General features: G+C 42.2%; 1 protein-coding gene across 1 annotated transcript in view; it reads right to left on the bottom strand.

Annotated features, from left to right (window-relative positions):
• The window catches only part of AGBL3 (AGBL carboxypeptidase 3), a 52844-nt gene that overhangs the window by 8734 nt on the left and 19489 nt on the right, over positions 1-24621 (bottom strand). Inside the window, exons 6-19 of the mRNA XM_048502437.1 lie at positions 23914-24061; positions 22472-23254; positions 21510-21675; positions 19500-19626; positions 18356-18453; positions 18149-18237; positions 16517-16565; positions 15019-15117; positions 13039-13104; positions 12596-12709; positions 11536-11655; positions 10438-10495; positions 7224-7295; positions 3197-3373 (exon numbers count right to left, since the gene is read on the bottom strand). Of these exons, the coding sequence (XP_048358394.1) occupies positions 3197-3373; positions 7224-7295; positions 10438-10495; positions 11536-11655; positions 12596-12709; positions 13039-13104; positions 15019-15117; positions 16517-16565; positions 18149-18237; positions 18356-18453; positions 19500-19626; positions 21510-21675; positions 22472-23254; positions 23914-24061 (2166 nt within the window). The remainder of the gene's footprint in view (positions 1-3196; positions 3374-7223; positions 7296-10437; positions 10496-11535; positions 11656-12595; positions 12710-13038; positions 13105-15018; positions 15118-16516; positions 16566-18148; positions 18238-18355; positions 18454-19499; positions 19627-21509; positions 21676-22471; positions 23255-23913; positions 24062-24621) is intronic.

The following is a 24621-nucleotide window of genomic DNA, read 5'->3' as shown; positions in this document are numbered from 1 at the left end:
GGAATGTAACTGGATGTACTGAATGTAAATATACTGAATGTAACTGCTATTTAGAAGAAAATAGCTTCATTCTTGTCCCTAAGCTTAAAATTTCTGGAATTTTCCCTCTAGGCCTTTTTACTATTCAGCTACTAGAAATATTATAAACCAGACCTTTCATTTTAGAATATTGTTATGAATATAAAGCAACCAATTTTGGCATTGTCATATCTCCTCTATTCATATGCAAACTCTGCTATGATTATTTGAAGTATTTCATATAATTAAAGATGCCCATTTGTTTTCATATATGGGGTGTGGGCATGTAACTCTGCAGGGAGAAACAAGCCCTGCTCCTCTTCACTGCTTCTTATTTGTCCATGATATTATGGAGCATTATCAGGGTATATGGGTGCAGTGGCATACCACCAAATCCAGCCCCTGCAGAACTGTCCCCACCTAGCCCCTGGCCGAACACCCCACCCCCTGCCAAACTCCCTCTGTCACCAAGCCACCGCCACCACAACCACAAAAAACCAAAAACCTCTCCCTCTGCTTCGTCCAAGCAGCGCCGGCTGGAGGAGGAAAAGGTTTTTTTTTGGGGGGGGGGGGGGTTTGTTGTTGTGCGGATGGCAATGTGGCGGTGGGGAGAGTTCAGAAGAGGGGCAGGGAGTTTGACCAGAGGCTGGACAGGGGGCTAGAGGTGGGGGGCAAAATACGCCCCCATGTGACCTAGGCATCAAATGACACACCCTGTCCAACATAGATACACCACTGTGTGGCCTTGTTAACATTCTTTCTTAAATGAGAGAACACTCAGCTTCAGAAGAAAGTTGGGTGGTCAGAAGGTCAGAGCCTTCTTGGTAGTGGTGCCTGAGCTTTAGTGTGCTAGCTTATATTTCCTGTGCCTGGGTCTCTTGGTCTGCTACCTATGATCCTAGCCTTGACACTTGTAAGACACAACTCTGGCTCCCCTCTTTGTGTCACCTCACCATGCCATCACTTGGCTCCCTGTTATGTGCTTGAAGAGCATTGTTCTGGAGCTTTATCTTCTGAAAACTGAGGTGCTCTGTTCAAACATAAAGCCCTTGTCTTAAATCCCAGATGTATATCGATTGCCTAGGCTAGTCACAGTTCTCTCTGGACTGTCTCAGCCCCACCCTCACATGTGTCTGCCAAAGGGAGAGGAAGGGAAGGTAACTGTAAGCCACTTTGGGACTCCTTAATGGTAGAGAGAAGTAGGGTATAAAAACCAACTCTTCTACTTTTTCTTACTTACAGTACAATCCAGATAGGGGGGATGATCCAGGTAATGTAGCAAGCAGCGGGGCAATCCCCCATCCCCGCCGCCTGGAATACTCCATAGGAAATAATGACTTATGCAATGTGTTATCATAGTGCAAGTCATTGGCCTACGCGGGGAGCAGAGAGGTATTCTCAGGCTGAAAGTCCAGTGGAAGCCAACTATGGTTGGCTCTACTCTTGGGAACACCTTCCCCCCAGCCTGCTCTCAGCTGCACCAGCATTCACCTTTAGGCCAGCACAGCTCCACGAGTGGCAAGTTCTTCAAGGTTGAATGCTGCCTCCATGTTTTCCCTCCCCCACTGGCGTGAGCACCACTGACACTGGTTGGCTGGGCAAACACACCAGCATGGCCTCACTCCGCTTCCAGGAACCACTTCCCACCCTCCGGAATAGGCTGTCCATAAGCAGTACTAATTTTTTTCACAAGCACGGTGGGACAGAAGAGTCTTATATAAATAAAAGATAAACAGTATTTTGGGGCTGAGAGCTGGCATTAACATAGGTTTCTGCATTGGTCCTTGTGAACTGTAGCACAAATTAAATCCTGAAGGAAACCCATTTAACTCTTAGGTGTTTTCTACAGTGAATCACATATATGCCTTCCTGAAATTTTAGAAGGAAGAGTGATATGCTAGGAAGAGGGAAGGAGAAAATAGCGAAGGGAGGGGGATCCATGGGAAAAGTTAGGCACCCCCTACAACTCCTTGATGGTTCCCAACCAGCACCACACAACTGGGTTACAGTTTTCCAAAGTTTTCCAGGGGAACTTAGATTGCCAACCTCCAGGTGGGAGTTGAAAATCATCTGGAATGACAACTGCTCATCAGTTTCCTGAGATGAAGTAATAGCTTTGCAGGGTGGACTCTATGGCAGTGATGGCGAACCTTTTTGAGACCGAGTGCCAAATTGCAAACCCAAAACCCACTTGTTTATTGCAAAGTGCCAACACGGCAATTTAACCTGAATACTGAGGTTTTAGTTTAGAAAAAATGGCTGGCTCCAAGGTGCGCGTTACTCAGGAGTAAGCTTGGTAGCGGCTTTGAAGCAACCATGCAACTCTTCCAACGGGTGAATCACGACCCTAGGAGGGTTTACTCAGAAGCAAGTCCCATTGCCAGGAACTGAGCTTATTCCCAGGTAAAGGATTGCGCTTTAGTTCTTCGCATGAAAATCAGTGGGGTTTAACAGTGCTTAACAGGGTTCCCTACACTGCTTCCCCAAAACTAAGTCTTAGGTTTAATGCTAATAATCGAGCCCAATGGCCCAGGCCAGTCTAGATGGGTGGGGGGGGGCATTCTACTTGTGCGTGCCCACAGGGAGGGCTCTGAGTGCCACCTCTGGCACACGTGCCATAGGTTTGCCACCACTGCTCTGTGGCATCGTAACCTGTTGAGGTCACTTCCTTTCCCAAACCTCACCCTCCCAAGGCTCTACCCACAAATCTCCAGTTTCCCAACCTGGAGCTGGCAACCTTAAGGGGGAATTGATCTCTGTAGGTGGGAGATGTTGCAATCCAGCAGATTTCTAGGCCCCACCTGAAGCTTGGCAACCCTAGAACGAGAAAAGGAAGCAGGAAAAGATGAAAGGCTAGAGGGGTTTTCAGGAAATAATTTTTTTTGTCTGTTTTATGTGTGTGTGTGGGGGGTGGGTGGGAAATCAGATGCCTCCTTCAAGTCCTTGAGTGTTTCCCCTTGTTAGTCTATACTAGGTTCAACAACATGAAGTTTTCCAAATCAGAATGGGATACTGACTTTTGGAGACAGGAAATCCTTCTCCAGATGACTAAAATGACCCAATTGTAAATGTACTTATCTGTATTTTTAATGGGAGGTAATATTCATTTGAAAAATGTGGATCTGTATAGTATGTATGCAAACATGTTCTATCCCATCCCCAATAATCAGTTATTTACTTCTTCGCTGATTCCTTGCCTCTCTCCCTAGATTTTCTACTCTAGGAAGCCGACAGCCAGCTAGAGCTCCATGTCTTCTTTGCCCAGTGCACATCTGATCAAGGATGGCAGGAGGCAGGAAAAGTCTCTGGGAGATGATGTGCTTCAAAGGTTGGGCTAGGCCATTCCACCCAACATCTGTGTGAAACAATGACCAGAATTGGGTATACCATGCAGTAAATTTGGTAAAGCCTTGACAAAGACCTAGACAAAACACAATTCATGAACCTATTTTTCATTTAAGTAGTTTGTGAAAGTTTGTGTCCTTTGCTCTGCTGCTCATTCCCACCAGCTCCTCCTGTGTGCTAGTGAATGCTTGACAATTTCAAAGTTGAACACATTTAAATACATTGATGAGTGTAAATAAGCAGTGGGAGTTAGGTCCATAACAAAGATGAAGTTCCTTTGTTGTTATGTCTTTGTGGCCTTCTGAGCAGTCCCACACTGGGGACTGTGTGCAACGAATAGCAAGCTTTAGTGAAGATTAGAACTGTCCAGAGTGCTCCTCCCGCTCCCAACCAGAGTCTCGGGGCAGGCCTTCCTGCCCAAAAGGTCATGTGACTAGGAGGGAGGAGGAGCATTCTGTACAGTTCTACCACCACTGTGGAAAGCAGTGACAAGTCCCCCCCTCCCCAGAGGATGACCTCTTCACCAGGGATCTGATTCTGCACCATGATATTCTTTCCTTGCATTTAGCAGCCTGGTTGATCCTTCAGTAGAGTTGTGGACTGACAGGGTTCGGCATGTCCTTCTGTCCTTGCGTAAGCCGCTCACTAGGCACTCTTAAGAGGCCAAGTGGTTCAGGTTTGCCCTTTGGGCTCAAGATCTAGCTATCGACCCTACCTCCTATCAGCTCCCTGTTGTATTTGATTATCTGTTATCCTTAAAGGACTCAGGATTTTCCAGTTCCTCCACTAAAGTTCACCTAGTTGCCATTTCTTTGTTCCATTTGGGTTTTGATGGTCATTCATTTTTTCCCAGACTTTTTTGTAAACAATTTTTGAAAGGTTTATCTAACCTCTATCCACCAGTGCAGACCCCCGTGCCACAGTGGAACCTCCCTGGTTCTGTCCCATCTCATGGGGAAGTTGTTTGAGCCATTGGTCACCTGCAACTTAACTTGTCTTACAAAACAGCTTTTCACATAGCCATTACCTCTGTTAGGAGGGTTGGTGCCCTATGGGCTCTTCGAAGTGATCCGCTGTTCTTTAAAATCCATGGGAATAAAGGGGTCCTCAGACCTAGTTTGGAGTACCTCCTAAGGTAAGGTGTCTCCTTTCCATTTGGGGCAAGACATAGTCCTCCCGCTTTTCCCCCTCACCCTTCCTCTGACGCTGAAAGGGCGTTACATATGTTGGATGTTCGTAGGTGCTTGCTGTTTTATTTCAATCGCATGGCACCTTTCTGCAAATACAGTAATCTATTGTTTGTTTTAGTGGTTGTCGCAAAAGTTGTCAAGTGTCTACCCAAACATTGTCTAGATGGGCTTCTTAAGCCCTTGTTCATGCTTATTCTGTTGCGAAGGTGGACTGCCCCCTTCCAGTTCACACTCATTCCACTTGCTCCCAGTCTGCTTTGGCTGCTTTCTGTTCTGCTGTCAGAATTCTGGACATTTGCAAAGCAGCAACATGGTCCTCTGCTTCTACTTTCATTCATCACTATGCAGTGGACACTGACTCTTGTCATAATGTTGATGTGGGAAAGGCAGTTCTGCATTCTTTGTCCAAACGACTGGGTTAATGAAGCATGTTCACTGTTATGCCCCCACAGTGGCTTTTGTTATTTCCCTATTAAGCTTTAGTTTCCCCATAGTTAGCATGGTTTTAGTTCATTGTAAAGTCTTCTATGGGAGGGTATTTTAGTTAGCCCTTGCCCCTTTAAGACATTTCCCAATAGGCAGTTTGCTTTCTTTACCCAGCAATCCCCTGTTTCAGTTCTAGTCAGTCAGTCTGAGAGAGGTGTTAAGGGTAGTTGGAAACCGGAATATTTGTGACGTCCATATGTTTATATGGTGGTCTAAAGAGTACAAGTCAAGTTTAGCAGCAGTTAGAAATGGAAAAAGACTGAAAGAGCTGAAAGGAAGCAAGACACAGTGGACTTTCCTAAAGCAACCAAGAGAAGACACACTCTACAGCTTCAGACCTGCTCAAGACAAGCAAGTACTCTGACTTAGATAGACCCAAGGGAGGAGTTAGGGTCTTTTTTCTCTCCAGTAATAAACCCATTGTTAGAACTGTTGAACCTGGCTTGTGTCTCCCTCATTCTGTCCTAGCCAAGTACAGGGCACCTCTAACAGATTCACTAGGGGGCAGAACATTCATTCTGCTTTGTTGTGGTGGTTAGTGCTTTAGTAACAGACTCACACTCACCGCCTGGTTTGGAATGAGCTTGCTACTCTCCCAATGTGGGACTCCACAGAAAGCCACGAAAATGTAAAACAACACTGCACTTACTTGTAACTGTTGTTCATTGAGTGGTCTTCAGTGCATGCACACATCCCTCCTTCCTTCCCCACTGTGGTCTGTTCCTGATGGTCTACTGGTTGTGGATTGCTTGATTTTGGACAGATCCCGCAGTGGAGGTAGGAGAGCAGAAGGGAGTGCTCCTTCTCCCTCCTAGTCACATGACCTTTTGAATGGGAAGGCCTGCCCTGAGGCTCTGGTTAGGAGGGGGAGGAGTGCTTGGGAGAGTTCGAATCTTTACTAAAGTTTGCTATTCATTACCTGTGCAAGCGCAGAAGGAGGTACTATAGAAACCAAGTAGAGAGTGAAATCATACATGCACTGTAAAATCGAGGAAAGCTGAAATATGATTGTAAACCAGTCTTCATAAATCACCATATTACATTTTTGCAATAGATTGCTTTAACATTATAATGCTGTAACATTCTGTAATCAAGCAATTCTGTAATCAATTCTGTAATCATTCTGTAATCAAGCAATGTGTCTGTCTGGAGAGGGGAGAATGGAAGTTTAAAAATATTGAATCAGTGTCATCAGGACCTGAAAATGCACATCCTCCCATCCATGCAGACCAAACATCCACAGTTCAAAGACACTTTGCAAAAAGACTACCAATTCAGGTTATTTCAGAGGATAGAGAAAAACACACCTCTTGTTATAATCCCATTCACCTATGCAATTAGGTTGGGTTTAGCCCTTTCACTGGAGAAATTTGGCTCTACAGTACAGCCTGCTTCTCCTCAGACCCTAGAGTTATATATTTTCTCTGCAGAAAATAGTAAGCCCTCGATGAGTTCTTTCTGCTGTTCTAGGAAGATGGTAGTTGGACACATACCACTGCTGGCTGCCATAATGGTGGTTGAGCAGGGTGGAGTCCAGACTGTTGCTGAAGGTGGTAACCAAGCCTTCTACCACCTGTGGATGTGGAAAAACTGTAGGAATAGTATCTGGGATGGCTTTTGCAGAAGATGGACATTAAGAACAGCCAGGCTGACTGAACTGCACAAGAGCCAGGCTGCTTTAGCTTATCCTGCCAGCATCTTGGCTCTGGAGCTGGGAGAAAGGGGCGTGACCATTAGTCTGGCAGTAACATTGTTTATTATGAGTCAAGCACAGCTTAAATGGCTGAACGATTTAAAGGCCAGGCTACTGTAGCCAAGGCTCTGACCAAGGCCCAGGGAGAAAGGGACACCAAAATTAGTCTCACAGTGGTTGTGGGAAATAAACAGCCCCTATTGCTGCTCTGAGTGATAACCCTGCCTACAACCAAGAGGAGATGATTTTCTGTCTTTCAAGACTGCTCCAACCCTGGAAAACCAAAGCTTTTGTCTTTAAGAGTGCAACTGTGCACATTTATCTAATAATAAATCCCACTAGAAGTCAGTGGGGCTTACTACCAATTGATTCGGGTCACAAACCTTTTTTAAAAAAATGCAAATCATAACTTGGAACTATACTACATGTGACTGTATAGTATAATTTGAATACATGATTCACAAATGTGTGATTTATAGTGAGTTACTTACTTAACCCATGTTCAGGAAAATAATGACTGAGATACTGGACTGTGTATTTAGCTGGTTTATCCGGAACAGAATCTGGGAAGAAAAAAACGGAGTCTTTACATGAAAGAACTCTTATTGCATAATTGTTGCTGTTTAACTGTGTCATAAATGAAGAATGTTAACTATTAGAGAAAAATCTATTTATTTAGATTTCTGTGACTCCTTTCTCAAAGGAGGTCAAGATAATAAGTATGGGGTTATCACAATTTATTCTCAGATCAGGTTCAAGATGTTAGGCTGATTTGGTCTGGGTCATTGTCACACTCTGGAATGCCCCGATCCTGGGGTAGAATGCAGGAAGTGAGAGTAAAATCCTCAGGGAGTCAGCTGCCCAGCTGCGGGGCAGAGGGAAGAGCAAGGTGGGTATGTGGAGATAGCTAAAAATCATACAAAGGTTAGCCTCCTCAGAAATAAGCTAGCTGGGAATGGCCAGGGGAAGAGGGAACAAACAGCCACAGCCAGAGTGGGGAAAACTACTGGCTGAAACAGATGCCCTTTCCGCACATGTGCGGAAACGCACCTCCGCCGGCACAAAGTATGCCGGTGGAGGCTCAGGGACTGTTCGCACACTAGCGTGCGTGCAGCCCTAACTTCTCCTGCAGCCGGAGAGGCGGCTCTGCGCGGAGTCGCCTCGTGATGGTCCCCCTCCACTCACTGTCTTGTGCAGTATCCCTCTGGAGGACTGCAGAGACCCACCCATGCTGCCCTGCGACCTCCAGAGGGCAGCGTGGGCGGGTCTCTGCAGCCCTCCAGAGGGATACTGCACAAGACGGTGAGTGGAGCCAACGGGGAAAACAGTGGCTTCCCGGTGGTGCAGTTTTTCGAAAACCTCAGCGAGGTTTTCAGGGGCGGCTTCATTCCACCCAGGAAAAGCCAAGACGGCTCTGCTGCCAGGACTCCCAGGAACAGCGTTTTTGCCATCCCTGGGATGCTGAATTTGCTCGTGTGGAAAGGGCCAGAAAGAAGACCAGGGCCCTGATCTCATTAGGGAGCTTATTCCATAAGTAAGACCGGGAGTATTTGCAGTCTGGAGAAACCAGAACCTCTCTAGGACTTGGGAGGGAGCATTCCTGCCCAGGAATATTGTAGGTAGCACCTCCTAGAATACTGATAGTTACCTCAAGACTTTGCTTTGTAGCAAGGGTACAGTAGCCTGAAGTTCTGGCTAAAGAAACTGGGGAAGAATCCATGGCAGAAGCTGGCCCAGAAGCTGGCTTGAAGCAATTGAGATTGTTGCCCTCAGTTGTCCTCTCTGTCCCCATGCCAGATTAGCTGTTTGTATACTGAGGAACTGAGAAGGATGAAGCAGGAGCTAAGAGTGAGTGTGGCGACAGGTTCGTGACGAGGAGACAAGACCCTTATAGAGGACACTTATGAAATTCTACAGGAAAGCTATGAAGGAGGCAAGGAGAGATTTCTTCATTTCCTCCATTGTGACACAAGCTCACACCTGGCACAATTGTTTAGGGTGATTCGGACTCTGACAACCTCATCTATTGGTCCTAAATGTCAGGACTTGGCATTTAGCTGTGAGGCATTTGCGAGCCATTTTGTAGAAAAAGTCTTGTCTCTCCGCCAGGCCCTTCCAGCCACCATTGATACAATAAGGGAACTGGAGGACCCTTGCCTGTCTTCTGGTCCTTTTTTTGGACCATTTCTGCCTGCTTGACCGCCCCCCCCCCCCCCCAGGATTTTGGCAGCTGCAAGATCTACCACTTCCTCCAAGACTGGGGATTGCAGGTGATGTCGGGGGGTGGGGGGTGGGGAGAGCTCTGGGTGGCATCCTATGGTTTGTAGAGTGCCACAAGGGGTGATCCTCTCCCTGATGTTTTTAATATCTATATGCACCCCCTGGAAAAATTGGTTCAGAGTTTTGGGCTGCGGTGCCACCAATATGCGGATGACATCCAGCTCATATTCACAATGGTGGGCAGGCCGGCCTCATCCCCTGAGGCTCTCCAGCATTGTTTGGAGGCTGTAGCTGGTTAGTTGCGAGCAAGCAGATTAAAACTGAAGCCAGTGAAGATGGAGGTTCTGTGGGTGGGTCAGGGGGACAGACAAGCGGATTTCAGTCTGCCTGCGCTGGATGGTGACAACCTCATCTGTAAGAAGCCTGGGAGTGACTCTGGACTCCATGCTTTCGCTGGAGACCCAGGTCACAAAAACAGCCCAGATAGCTTTTTTCCATCTCCATCAGGCATGGCAGTTAGCTCTGTATCTCTCCCACTCTGACCTAGCCACAGTAATCCATGCAACGATCACCTCCAGACTTGACTATTGTTAACTTGGTCTATACTGGCCTGCCCTTGAAGCTGATCTGGAAATTAAAGCTCGTTCAGCATGCAGCTGCGAGGCTCCTGGTTGGAGCTCCTAATCAGGATCACATAACACCTGTCCTGCAAGATCTACACTGGCTGCCTATCAAGTACGGGGTCATCTTCAAGGTTTTGGTTTTGACCTTTAAGGTCATGAGTGGTCTGGGACCCATGTACTTTCAGGACCTCATCCCCCTGCCTCGCCCTCTTAGGCCCCTCTGTTCATTGGAGGGCAATCTTCTGGTGATCCCTGGTCCCAAGGATATCCGGCTGGCTTCTATGAAGGACAGGGCTTTTATTGTCCTGGCCCCAACCTGGTGGAATAAGCTCCCTAATGAGATCAGGGCCCTGTGGGAGTTGAATCAATTCTGCAGGGCCTGCAAGATGGAGCTACTCACCAGGCATTTCCACCAAGCCAGCCAGGTTAGATTCCACTATAGTTGGCCTCCTGTGGGCAAGAGTATTTGGCACCATCTTATTGGCATGTGGGGGAGCGCACAGGCTAATCTGAATTCCCCAGATAAGCCTCCACAGCTCAAGCAGCAGAGCGGGGAATCAAATCCGGTTCCTCCAGATTAGAATGCATCTGTTCTTAACCACTACGCCACTGATACCATGTAAAAATGTGTTGGTCTCTAACATGCTACTGGACTCGAATTTTGTCCTGCTAACATGGCTACTGAAACTAATTAACACTGTATCATAGTTAAAACAAATGATGGAAAGGATGGGAAAGGAAGCCTTTGGCACATCTAACCATTGTTACAAAATTGAGAATACACTCAGCCAAAGTTAACTTCTGTAAACTGCATGTTGTTTTGTATTTGGTTGGGAAGTAAAAGACGCTTTGTGAAACTCACTTTTTACAATGGAGTCAGTTTCCTTAAATATTTCCTGAAACCCTGCTAAGTATTTTGACTGCAAAAAACAAAGACAATAAATTATTACCTCCTCATCCACACATTTCTTTATTATAAGGAAGCACTGAAATCTGTTTCCCAAAGTTGGTAATCTGTGTATTTGTCCTGTTATAAAACTTTTTATTATTATTAATACTATGCAATTTCCCAAATGTTGAAACTTATTTTATCTTTCTATTTATATCATCAATATTCTGCTGTTGAACTTTGGATTCCAAGTCACTTTAGCGGTTAACTGTAGGAATGTCAAAGCACAAAATTAAATGTTGACCTCAGTAATGTTGAATCATTTCCTATCATTAACATAGGATTTGGATTTTGACAACAATGATGTTTTATCACAATATCATAAGTTTTGTGTGCCACAATTCAAGCTCCAAAAGGATATTTAAAAGCCCACCCTTGTTCAACCCAATGGCTTGATGAAGTTTTGCAAGCCACAGAAAATAAAGAGGGAGACAGGTATGAGCATCTGCCCAGCTGTATGTTCTAACCAAGTCCACGGGCCTTCTCATTTGTGTCCAGCTAATTGCTGTTAGATAATAGAGAGGAAAATGTACTCATATCTGTTAGCCTCAGCTGAAAATTCACTTATGGCGCTTTCCATAACATTTATGGTTATTCCTTACATATAAACATGAAAGGTTTACACAGCTACTTTGCACCAAATCAGGTCATGGTTTATGAAGCCCAGTTATAACTGGAAACAGACATCTGACTGGGAACAGTTCTGCACAGTACTGTGCAGAGAAACAGCTCAGTCCTTTCAGAAAAATTACAAGTACCAGAAATTGAACCTAGGGCCTCTTCCAGGGAAACCATGGATTTTTTATAGTACCTCCTTCACAGTTTTTTCATACATTGTAACCCTCAAAAGTTATCAAGCAAAAATATAGGAGAAATTTCTGAAGTGTCACTGAGTGCACCAAAAATGTGTACATGACAGCATAGAGTGCATGAAAACTTGCTGGCTGATGAGTGCAAGAGCAAGAGAAGCAGTGGTGCTTTCTTGTCCCAAGCGACCACTTTTTAGCTTACCTTGTAACAACTCTTCCAGCTTCCTTTCAGACTGCTGAGGAAGGAATTGGGGCAGACACTGTCTTTGTGTGGCTTCTCAAATTCTTCACTATCACATTCCCAGAAATGCGTAAAGCTTTCCTACAAAAAAAGGCAAATATCTTTGTCTGGGGCCACTTCTATATTGGGTGTTGATTGTGCACTGCAAATAACACAATTTGTGCTAAGCCCTTAAACTGTTCTGTCAACTCTTGGTGATAGAGGAGAATAGTCAGTGTGAGCTGATGAATGCTCAAAGGGCATGCCCAGAACCTAAAGAGGTGTCACAAGGAAGGGCCCTCAGAGCCTTTGGCAGCCATTCAACTACTTGACACACCACTAAGAAACATCTGTTTCCAACAACAATGGTGTTTATTTGTGTCGCAAATTCTAGATTTGGGATGTATTAGATACAAATATATTAGCTTAGTTAGTCAGGCACCATAGTATAGTGATAATAGCAGAAGTGTTACAAAATACGTATTTATTGGCTTATTTATACTCTATCTTTCTTGCACAGACTCAAGAGGGATTGAAAAAATTAATAAAATAACAATACAATATAATGCTAGCAATAAATACAATAAAAACTACATAGAAACCTTCCATCAACATCAAAGCTGCAAAAAATCCCTTCGTACGAAAGCCCTCCTGAACAATTCCATTGTTCTACATTCTACAAAATGACAATAGGGTGGGAGCCTTCCTGACCTTGGCAGGTAGGCCATTTCACAGGTGGGCGTCACAACACAGAATACTCAGGTACTGGGCAGCTGCTGAAAATAACATTATTATAATGGGAATTAAACCTGCTATACTTACACAATTCAGTATTTTTTTTAATATCATGAGGCCCAAATGTCTTTCTAATCAATACATTGTTAAATACTGTTCTCAACATACAGTATTCCAAATCTACAAGCCGAGCTCTGCCTGTTTTCCCCAAACACACAGCAATATACAAAAGAAACAAAAGAAATGGAAACTGACATCATTGTCTACTTATGCTGCAGAATTTATTCTATTAAGGATACCGCCAAACCTTGTTAGCACTGGGAGTTCTAAGGAAAGCCTCCATACATGGCTGGGTAATTTCATACTTTTTTGGTTGTATTTTTTGCAGCTCCATCACTTTTAATTTCTGAAAAACCTGGGCCTAAGAAAAAAGAGAAATGTGGAACACTTATCTACCTTTCATGTAGGCAGAACTGTATGACAGGAGGAAACCTGAGGGGAAAGGTTAGGTTAATCTCATTCCAAATATTTTAAAATGCTGAACAGAATTTACAACTGGCGCCCTACACCAAATGATACATCAAGCCACTTCAACGGGGTCTAGATGAGGGGGAAAAAAGAATAAACAGGAGATCTGGCTAAAAACAATTATTGCTTAATGCTAATCGTCGTACATCAGTATGATCCTATTCCAACAATTATAGACCTTTACTTATAAACAATACTTTCCCATCCTTTTAAAATTCTTACATTTTTTATTAGTTCTTGGTTCTTAGTCGTTCTTTGAGAAGAATCTTCAGGTTTTTTGGCTTCACTCTAAGTAGAAAAAAAGGAATGCATAAAGGGGGGGGGGAACATAGTGGGGGAATGACTTAACTGACTCAAGGTATTTTCTCCCTTTCCACAAAAAGAATTACCCACAGAGGACATATTGGCCAATCATGCATGGTGAGAGCTTCCTGCAACCTGAAAGAGAATTTGCTGTAGAGTCTTTGTTTTGGGGCTTGTTTGGTATTATTACCTATTGATATGTTTGCAGTTGGGCAGGCATTAGCATTGGGTGGCTTTTTGCTTGCTTTTGTGGGTTCTCTATTGCACATGTGTGCTTTAATTTTTAATTTAATTTTTAAATTTTCATATGGATATACTGAAATATCAATACAAAAAAGGCGAACAACTACAGAAAAGTCTTGAATGCAGCATCTGCACACTTTGCCCGATCAGTGATTGTCTTCTATGGTGGGAGGTGATGGGAGAGTAATGATGTCACACAAACTGCAAAATGACAACATGAACCTCCTTTTGCTAAGCTCCCCAGGTTTACAATCATCCCAATGAGCTGTAAACAGCAAGCATCAAGACTGTCAGTATTTCCGTGGTGTGGTCTCGAATCACATCTCAAACTAGGAGGGATGGAGATGTCCCAGTCTGTTAATCAGTGAGAAGGAATAGGAACAATGGGGGAAAATGCACCAGTAAATCGGGTGTTTGGAGGGATTGATTAGTGCTATTTTACATCAAGATATTGATACACTGACATGAGAAATTAAAACTTTTAAAAGATCTAAAGATATACAGGAGGGAGGAAGTCACAGGTAATAAAAACAATCCAGCAGGACAGGATGTGGGAAGGAGTCAGCAACAGGGAGGAGAGGCAAGAGGGAAGGAGTGCAAAGCAGTGCGAGCAGTGAAACTAGGCAGACTGGCTGTGGATGGAGGGAAGCGGTTGAAGCACAACTGTGCTCACTGGCAAATCTGTTTCGGTTTGGTGGTTAAGAAAATTAAAATTGCGCTACAAGTGGTTTTGCTTGCTGCAGAGGGAACGGAAAGTGAAACTGGTGCTTGAGGAAATATGTCCATACAAGAAACCTTGCTGCAGCAGACATTAGCCCCTATCATGCAGCAGACACCTTGTGTGTAATCAGCTGTTCTTTCTAGGCTGGGGATATGTCCTACAAATAATTAACGCAGGGTTTCTCTGGTTCAATCTGTAATTTTATCTATGATGAGGAGTTACTATAGAGAAGAGATATCTGACAAAGGGAACTTTGACTCTTGAAAGCTTAGACTCTAATAATCTTGTTGGTCTCTGAGATGCTCCTGGACTCAAATCTAGTTCTACAACAGACCAACACAGGTACCCTCTGAAACTATCTTCAGTGGAGTAAAGGGGAATGCTAAAGTCCAAAGCCCAGTCCTGGTGTCACAGTACACAAAACCTTAGGAGCTAAGTAACAAGGGACCTTCACTCCACCAGATGAACAAGACCTGTAGCTGAGCATCTGCCTCTCACCTTTCAACCTAGCTTTCCAGGAGCTGGAGCCTTGATTGTGGTCCTGTGTGAGCTACATTGCAAGAACCAGCCCCAGCCCAGGATCACATTATAATTCTTTCACCAGTTCAAGAGTGTACTAAGTCTCTTCTTGTATATTTTTTGTTTAATTTGTTTGTGTGTGCATACATTCAATATTTAAGATTCTTTGAGATCCCAGCATGGGAGAAAAGGCCATAAATATTTAAATAAATAACAAACATTATTTGAGTTTTGTACATTTTCATGGCAGTGGCAAAGTAGTCAGACTAACAGTGCATCCTGAAAATGATGTAAATAATCCTAAAGCAACAACAATGAATGTTTACACAAGTAATTTTTTGTCAATGATATGCTTAATACAAGAATACTAGACAGGACAGTGAATATCAGATCCCCAGAAAAAAATGATGATGTACCATTAATTCATGTGATTGTTTAGACAGTCTTTTTCCTGATGGTTCCAGAAAGGAACTCCTGTCCTTCTTTGTTTTCAGACACTTCTTTCTTGGTTTTACCTGTCCCCCCCCAAAAAAAACCCCAATACAAAGATAAATAAAGGCTTAGAGCAGGTGTTAAGATTTTCACAATTTACTTTCATTGCAAGTTTTAAAAATAAAATTTAGATCTCAATAAAAAATGTAAAGTAGGAACAAAATGTCACAGAGCGGCCCCAGGTTGTTTCCCTTTCCCTCTCTATAATGTTTAGCACAACCTCTCCTGGGACCTGACATCCCTACATTGTCTATTTGTGTTATCCTTCTTCCATATTCTGATATTGTTTGGGGACTGGAAAAATTTAGTACAGTTGTGGCAGAACACGTTATAAGTTGTCAGGGGCTGTCTTAGACAACTGGCAACAGGAGTAGCTGCCCTAGGCCCCATGCTGGGATCACCTATGGCTCTACCTCCTGAAGGAAGAGGGAAAAGAAGAAGAGTAAGATCCTGCTGCTACTCACACCCAGTCCATCTGGGTCTTGGGCAGCAAGCACATGGCAGCAGCCAGGGGGTGGTCGTGACTCTCAGGTCCCATCCTGGACTTTTGCCCAGCACCCTAGAATCACTAAAACTGCTCTGTAAGTTTTATTAGATGTTATAGAGTGTGGGGTGAGGGGGAGGGGATAACACTGCTGTTTTTAGCTAAAATACCATGATTTTGTATAGCTTAGTGTCACCCTAACCAAAGGGGCTTTATAACATATTTTCCTCTTGAAAATCCAAAGTGACTTTTCTCTGTGTCTGAATTATGATTAGCTCCTACTTGTGGATATGTCATGTCTAACACAGCCAACTTGTGGACCGTAGATCTGTCAGCAATCAACAGGATGTGGCTGCATGAAAAGGAACAGGAGGCAAATGCTAGACGGTACAGGAGACATAGGGTTTTCCCCAAGCAACTTTGTGATATGAATTGCAGTGTCTGATGTATCTGAGCAAGAACACCTATCAGAAACAAATTATTTAACTGATCTTAAATAAGAAGTTTTCAAAGTATTAATTTTCCTACATAGATCTGCATAATAAAATAACCTGTAAAAAAGTAAATCTTTATGTGTTATGATCACAGATCAGCCAACTGTCATTTTTTTTCTGCATATTCTATCTGTAGCTTATTACTGTACTGTGGACTTTGCAGTCATTGAAGATCCTTCAAGTTTTGTCCTAAACAATATACACAGCATGGAAGGTTTAAAATTTAAATAGGACACTGAAACCTGACTCAAGGTATGAAGCATGTCCACAACCCCACAATTCTCTGCCAAAGAGCAATCCAGACATTGGGCTCCAAAAATGCTGAGTGTAATCAAGACCATGTTGTTTCTAAAAAGTGGACTTTTTTGTACATTCCTGGCACAGAAACACTTCCAATTTAAAAACCCAAGAGATCAAATCCATTGATGGGAATTTATAGCATACCTGGTTTTCTAATTTAGCTGAAGACTCGTTGGAGTCTGAAGTGTCAGAACTGCAAAGATAAGATAATTGCATTATTTATTTACTTACAAAATGTGTATGCCACCTCTCCAGACCCATTTGAAGCAGCTTGCAACAATAAAACTAATACTAACAAATCTATCCATAAAAACTGCCAATAAAAGTAATCCAGAGCACAAAAGCACATAAAATGGAGGAGGCTAAAATGACACTGTTAAGACAGAGCTCAGCCTAGGAGAAGATTATAAAACTACTTGGAAAGGCAGAATTCCTTAGTTAAAAGCCTTAGTAAAGATAAATGTTTCGGCCTGACACACAAGGGAAAGGAAAGTAGATGTCAGGTTGGCCTGAAGAGAGAGGACATGCCAAAAGGCGGGGGCGGGGGAGGGGGGGTGCCAGCACAGAACAAACATCTGCAGGTAGTGGATAAAGATCAGGGCTTCAAGAAGAGGATCTCAGTTGGTGGGATGGACAGTGCTTTAATTTAAAAGTGTGTGTGAATGGCAAATGCTAGCTGAATTAATTTGCACAATACATCAGTATTCTGCTCAGATTGAGAACATAACCTGGAAAACAGTATTGATACTAAACACAAGCAAAGAAAATAATTTCTAAAGCTATTGCATTCTTTATTATACAATCGTTGGAGACCACTAAAGCAGAACCTTTTACACTTGTAGATAATCTTGTGCAACTCAGACCTAAATTTTCCACTCCTGACAGACTTGCTGTTAACTTCCTCAGTGGCTAGCTCACAGGATGCTTCAAACCAGTTCTTTCTAGTACGCTCACCTCTGTGCTATCGCTTCAGCACAGCACATTCCTTTTTTACCTCCATGACCTCCTTGAAGAGAATGACCATTCTGCTCATATATTGCTATGTCCAAAGAGACTCCATTTTGAATGCTGGAAAAGCTTACCAAAAATCTTGTTTCTTGTCTAACTTGTTTTTCACATAGCTTAGAGTCAGGTGTTTGCAGATAGAGATAGGCTATTTCCCCACCAAAGTCAGATTCCACATTATGGTCATGAAATCATCTCCAATTATTTTCAGTTGGATCCAACCAGTCAGCCAAAGCCCTAATTGGAAGTTTCGAAAGGGTGAGGTAATTTTCTCACCTTCTAGAGAGTTCTTACTAAATTGATACCTGATTGGTTGACTGGTAATTATATGGCGGGGCCAGGTTATGCCATAAATTAATCAAAATTAGCAACTGTCTTTCGTTGGTCTATTGTCTATTTCGCTTCTACTTTGCATATGCACTGAGGACTTCTATTATATTTTCTAGCAAGAATTTATTTTTGTAAGTAGGTGTACTTTATTGCTTTATTGTGATCTGGAAATGCACCTTATGATTTTGTATTTACTGTTCCTGTTCCTTTTTAAAGTTCCTGTTTTACAACTTTTCTTTTAAACAAAAAATGTTAAAAAAATCACTTCGTGTTATGATTATTGGTTCAGAACTCAAGCCTGGCACTCCTACGTCCTTAAAGGCCTTCATCCAGCCATAGTGGAGACTTCAGCAGACTGAAATCAGGCTAAGACAAATGTTTTCCAGAGCACCCTCTTAATCATGGACTGAAATACAGGCACATCTCAAGAATTCCATTTACCTGGAGTCTTTATCAAATGGGTCATTCACAGGTGCAACTGGATCCTCTTGCTTCACCCTTTCCTCCAGTTCTTTCAGACATTCATTATACTAGGGAAAGTCACACAGTAACAGTAAATTCCACAGTCTCACTGCTTTCAGGTGATAACAAATCTTTTCTCATTGCCATAGAAGGCTTTTGTTTCAGGATCTGATAAACTTTTCTTACCTTACCCTTTTTTTCATCACAGAAATGTAGCAGCGAATCACAAAAATGGTATCCTATGGACTCCAAATCCTTTGTATTAAAGTGGGAATCATTGTTTTCTGGAATATGAAGGGAAACATCAATGAAGCAATAACTGTCTTGCTAAAAGACAGCAATTATTTTATTCCCTATGAATTAATGGGAAAACTGGACTTCTGGCTATTGCTTTGTAACTCAAAAATTCTTTTTGCTAGCAAAATATCTCTATGCTGCCTCTAAATTCTTGCCAAAGCCTTTCTCACACATCTCAGGATGGCAGCTTTGGAAGGAATTGTGGCAAAATGTTATTTTCTCCTTTCATATCCCCAAAGTGCATGCATTTGAGGGACTGCATCTGTTATAGATTAAAGGACTTATCTATACTACAAATGTACATGGATTTCAAATGGCTTTAACATCATGGCTTTTTCAAAAGATTCTGGATACTGTGAAGTGGTAAGAATTCTCTGACCATGAGCCCCAGAATGACAATTCCCAAGTGATTACTATTGAAGTAGTCTGTACAGGAACAGTTTATCTCAGGAACTACATTTATCAAAAATGTATGTAGTACTGAATGTAAAACAAAGGTAGATCCTAGAAATTCTAAGTAGAAGGTGCAAATGATGGATGATCATTCTGCTCCTTCCTCTTCCAGAAGCTCCCTGCGTGTGTAAACTGTCATCAAGTCACAGCCAACTTATGGTGACCCCTTGTGGTCTTAGAGGCAAGAGATGTTCAAATGTGGTTTGCCATTGCCTGCCTCCGCATGGGCAGAGAGAATTCTGAGAGAACTGTGACAGCCCAAAATTAATCTTGCAGGCTCCATGTGGAGCAGTGGGGAATTGAACCTCTTCAAGGTTCTTACACCTGTGGTTTTTAGAATCCAGTGGACATTAGCCTTGATTAATCGTATACCTCTGCTCTGGTTAGTCTTAGTTAGATATTTGATATCTACAATCACTTTTTCCTTTTGTGAAACACGCATGCATGCATAATTACAACATTTCAACATTATCTCCAACAAACAAGTTTATTCATCTGAACCTGCAACAGCAAATTTGAAGACCTCACTTGATGGCTCAATATTGTTTCTGGGGAAAAAAACAATCTGTATTTGCTTTACCTAGTTTAGAGCCACAGAAAGTAACTTCCAAGGTATAGCTATTGCTGATGCCCATCTTCCACATTACTACTCGACCTGTTCCTTCTTTGCTTTTCTGTATTTTGAAACTACAATCTGGGAATGAAAACTTACACAAAAAGATGCGTGATCAATGCTGTGCTTTTTCAATGCTAAACACATTTCCTTTCTAGTAAGGGCCAAACCACATGTTTTAACAGATACAGAGCTGCTTCCCCAGATGACCTTCCCATGTCAAATTCTCCCTCTACAGTTTCACTTCCCTATGGATGGTATCAGCACACCATGCCCCACCACCTCATTGGATGTTGAAAAGTGTGTACGTGTGGAAAAGGAAATGCATCATGTGACAATGTCATACCATGATTAAGTGAAGCTATGCACTGTATACAGAGGGAGGGACATGACAAAGATACTGAGTCTATCATAGCATAATCTGACACAGAGGCAGAGAGAAAAATAGAAGTGTTTGATATTTTTACAAGCTTTGAAATGTAGCTCTGCAGTTACTTCATAGATTCCCCTCTCAACAGGATTAAAAGAAGTTTGCTTTTAATCCAGTTTAAAGGGGTAAGTCCTATGAATGCCACAAAACTGTGTGCCAAATAAACTCAACGTCATGCAGATCTTCTCCATCAATGAGGGAGCTTCCTGCTTTCCATTGAGGAAAAATCCACATGTAGAAGCAGCCCTAGACAATAACCGGTGTGAGACAGACACCTGTTTTTATGTCATTCTGTATAAAGCCATAGGTGTTGAAAGTGCTGTAGAGATATTATGAATATTCATGTACTTTTTACAGCAGGGGCATAGTGTAGAGATGTAAGAAATACCTGTGACTCTACTGTGGAGCATTTCAGCGGGTAATACTTTGGATCTGTCCTCAGCAAAGAGGATGTGATACTTAGGAACCTTAAGGTTCTTAAAATACTCAGCAATCTGAAAGGAGCAATTAAATGTGATGCCAATTAAAAGGGGGGGAAACAAGTACAAGCAAGGTACCATAGTTCTGAATAGGCAATATCCCTCAGTCTTTGATTGGTTGATCTTAGGGTAGTGTCATAGTCCACGTGCAAAAGAAAATGAAGAGGATACTCCGATCAAGACAGCTTTACATTCCATTTGGAGCAACAAATGATGAAGCTATACTGCCTTATGACTCATAATAAGTCCTGAACTCAAGTTAAAAATGAACTTAAGCCAGTATTTCAGCACCAAAAACATGTCAATACAGGACGCACCCCTGTTTCTAAGAATCTGCATTTGGGACACATCTAGAGGACTGAAGGAAAGCCCTTAAAATGTGAACTGTAAGACCTCCAATTCAGTTGTTGCTCCTAGAATCCAAGTTGGTGTGCCATAGAGCAGTTGAGGAACTGTCCTTGCATTATATACTTTAATGGCAGCTGGAATGTATTGGCCACCCATTGAATAGAAAAATGTAAGATGGCAGATTGGCTGGTGTCTGCTTTCCAAGGAATGATGAAGCTATGAGCTGACCAGCGAGTGATGAAATTAGAGGTCAAGGTACCGGAAACGTTTGACCTGTTCTAACACATGTTCTTCAAATTGTCAATTACGCTGGAAGAATCTCTTTTCAAAAACTATAATTTTCAAATGTGCATAATTGATACACAATAAGATAGAAACTTCCTTAGAAGAAGTTTTAGCCTGGTTCTCGTACGCGATAAAATAGAAGAAGCAGCAGCAGCATATAAAATCACCAGGATTTTCCTTTCTCTCTCTCTCTCTCTCTCTCAAGAGCTGCTGTCTAACATGAGTCAGAAACTTTGTTTCACATGCACACATGCTCTCTGCAGAGACCCTGCTATAGTCGTATGCCCTAAGATGCTAACATAGCATATGTAGTATGATTTTAGAGCAACAAAAATGCTGAGAAATTAGCTACATGATTTAGCAAACTTTGAATGACAGACAGAGATTTCTTTCAACGTAGTAAAATTATGTAATAAAGTTAGAAGTTTATCTTACTTTATTTGGACAATTTTTGCTCATTAGGAAAGGAAAAATGCGCTGGTGCAAGACTGTCCCTTCTTCTTGATGCTCCCTTTTTTCACAGCCATACATGAAGACATTCTCTTTCCTGCTATGACCGTGAAGGTCACAATACAGGAGAACATCACGTTCTTCCATTATTCTTTGAGAAGAAAGAAAATGATTATACATGAACAACTTTGGTTACTGTAACTCAGATACCTTGGTTAGAGGAAGCAATTATAGGAAATAGACACTGCAGCTATTCCTGATTTTAAAGGATAGTGTGTCTGTCAAGTCACAGCCAACTTATGGCAACCCAGTAGGATTTTCAAGAGACTGGTCTGCCATTGCCTTTTTTTACATATCAACCCTGGTATTTCTTGGTGGTCTCCAATCCAAGTACTGACCAGGGCCGACTTTGCCAGTCTGGGCCATTCAGATTAGGCCAAGGATACATTGCTGGAGGCATATTCATGTTTCCAACGATCATTAGTAAGGTATTCCACTGACTACAATGGCAGGGCAAATTGCATTTCCTAGCCACCAGTTAAATCTTCTTTCCACTTAAGCAAATATTATTTGAATTACATAATTAATATAGGACATTACTATGCTGCCTCTTCTCAAGACGGCATAAAATACCCTCTCCACGTCTGCAGACACCCAAATTATGATCATATACAAACACGATTAACAGAAGGAAGAAGATCCTGTTTCAAAGGAAAATCCCAGCTTATTACTGGATGTTGACATTTCTATTCCATAAGACAGTCACAAAACCTTCACAATATTAAAAATGCTCAAAGGGCACCAAAATACCATAATCTATAAAGTAACATCAATAAATAAAATGGAATATGGTGAATATTGGAGGCATATCAATATATCAAGCTCACATAAAAAACCCCAGTAGCTATACTAAATAGAGAAGAGGAGAGATGGTGTTACCTTTTTACCTTTTGATCATGGTCCGGGTATACCAAACGGGAGGGAAAGATTCCTTGAGATCGGATCTGTAGGTTCGATTCAGATCCCTACCTGCTAAAGAGCAGCGGTAATTGCCCACAATGACACCATCAGGATTTAACATCGGCACTACTTTGAACACAAAGGTGTCCCGGAGCAACTGGGCATTGTCTGAATCCCCCAGGATATAATCCAGAAAGCCTTTCATCATCCAGGAGCTGTTTGTTTCGCCTGGGTGAACTCTGGCTGTCAAAATCACAGCTGCCTTGCGTTTTTCCTCCTGAAAGTCTTGCAGAGGATTGGTGATGGTTAAAACATAGACAATGTTTCTAGCTAGGGACTGGCATAAGATGCGGATCTTGCAGAACCTGGATTTCTTCGGGTCTCTGGCAATAGCTGACAGATAGTCTTGCAGGTTGCTGTAAGTATAAGGATAGCAATGGGCAAAGTAGCAGGTATCCCTGTCATGAGGGAACTGGAATGTCCAAGTGAGGGAAAAAAACTGGCGTCCATCCTGACCAAGATTATTTCTGTAATACTTGATTCCATCACCTGTCCTCTGCCACCCTACATTGTGGTTCTTTGCTTCTGCCTCCGAATACAGCAATGGGCGCATACCATGATTATACAAGCTTGTTGGTTTGGTGAAGTTGACAATTGTAAAACGATAGGGCATTCCTGCTTGGGTATTGGTAACCTGGAAGTAGTACCACTGAGTGTGCTTGTTTGTGTATAGATCAGTACGTAATGTCAGCTGGTACTCAAAATCACTGCTACATGAGGAAAGGATAAAAAGATGTTTAGACTGTATAGTTGGACATTCATTCACTGTTATATGATACATATTTGATGCTACATTCTGTATTCTGAATCTGTTTTAAAGCCAAATTTCTGTCACTATTTTTGTGTGTAGATTCTGTAACCTGTTACTTCCCCTTACCAATTCATTTGGAAATTGTTTATTGATATATTTGTATTTTAAAGTAGACCATACAGATCTAATTCTTGGTTGTCTTAAGAGAATGCAGTGGTACAAATAGGTTAAATTATCCTCTGTAAAGGCTGAATATCTACTGAACAGACTAAAGCATTGGATACTTATGTGGTCTGCACACAGAAAGCTGCGGAAATCAAATGCATCAAATATTCCCACCTCCCTCAGGATAAATACCCACAGGTGCTTAATGTAGTTCCATACTGGAAAATAATTCTGGGCCTGGACAATAGATGAACGGGAGAATGACTAGAAACTCCAGGGCAAGAAGGGTGGGTACAAATAAACAGAAACAACAGACACTCCAGCAAATATTCGCAAGTATCTGGATCCTGATCCATGTTTTCAAACTATTACTCAAGACCTGTCAAAATGCTTCTCACAATGCCAGGATAAATTTTGGAAAATATCAGTAGCCAGTTTTAATGATCTACCTACATTTTGACTACCTTTTGCAGATTCCCACTTTCAAACCGTGCTTCAAAAATTAAAGTATTGTCCCAGTCTTCCAATGATTGAGGGAGCACTTGCTTGGAAGGAAATCTCCCTCCAATTCGGGAATACATAAAGCTGGAATCCTTGTTAGCTAGTCAAAGGAACACAGTATACAATGATTGTTATGAATGGCAATACATCTAAAAAAATCTGTGCAAAGAGACTATTTATAGCTTTTAGATGTATTCTTTTCTGAAGCAAAGGATACATTTAGAAAGAAACTGTGATACACTTTATCTTCTAAATTCACAGTTTTCTTTTCTCAAAAGAAGCACTGAAAAAACACACCTTAAATTCATATATTTATGACCAGGGTATCAATAGGTTTTTCAGTAAAAGTCAGGATCAGAGAAACACAGGCTGTATTTTACTCAATAAATCTAGTGTAAGAGTCTTTGGACTGGCTGAAGTTTTTAAATTAAGCGGCTCCTTATGCTAGAGAAGGGCTTCAAACTTTGCAGAAAGAATATATGCCACTATCACGATTTTTCTAGTCCTGTGCATACATTAAATTAGTAAAAGAAATTGACAGAACTTTGCAGTCAATTCATGCTAATCAGACTTCTAAAACCTGACCCTGTAGTCCATCTACAAACAATAAAAACAGTCCTCTTAAACTAGCGTAGCTGACAGGGCCCTTTCTGTGCTCTT

This window comes from Sphaerodactylus townsendi, linkage group LG06, assembly GCF_021028975.2.
Source record: "Sphaerodactylus townsendi isolate TG3544 linkage group LG06, MPM_Stown_v2.3, whole genome shotgun sequence".
In the NCBI taxonomy this organism is placed as follows: Eukaryota; Metazoa; Chordata; class Lepidosauria; order Squamata; family Sphaerodactylidae; genus Sphaerodactylus; species Sphaerodactylus townsendi.
This window is presented reverse-complemented; position numbering and strand designations above follow the sequence as displayed.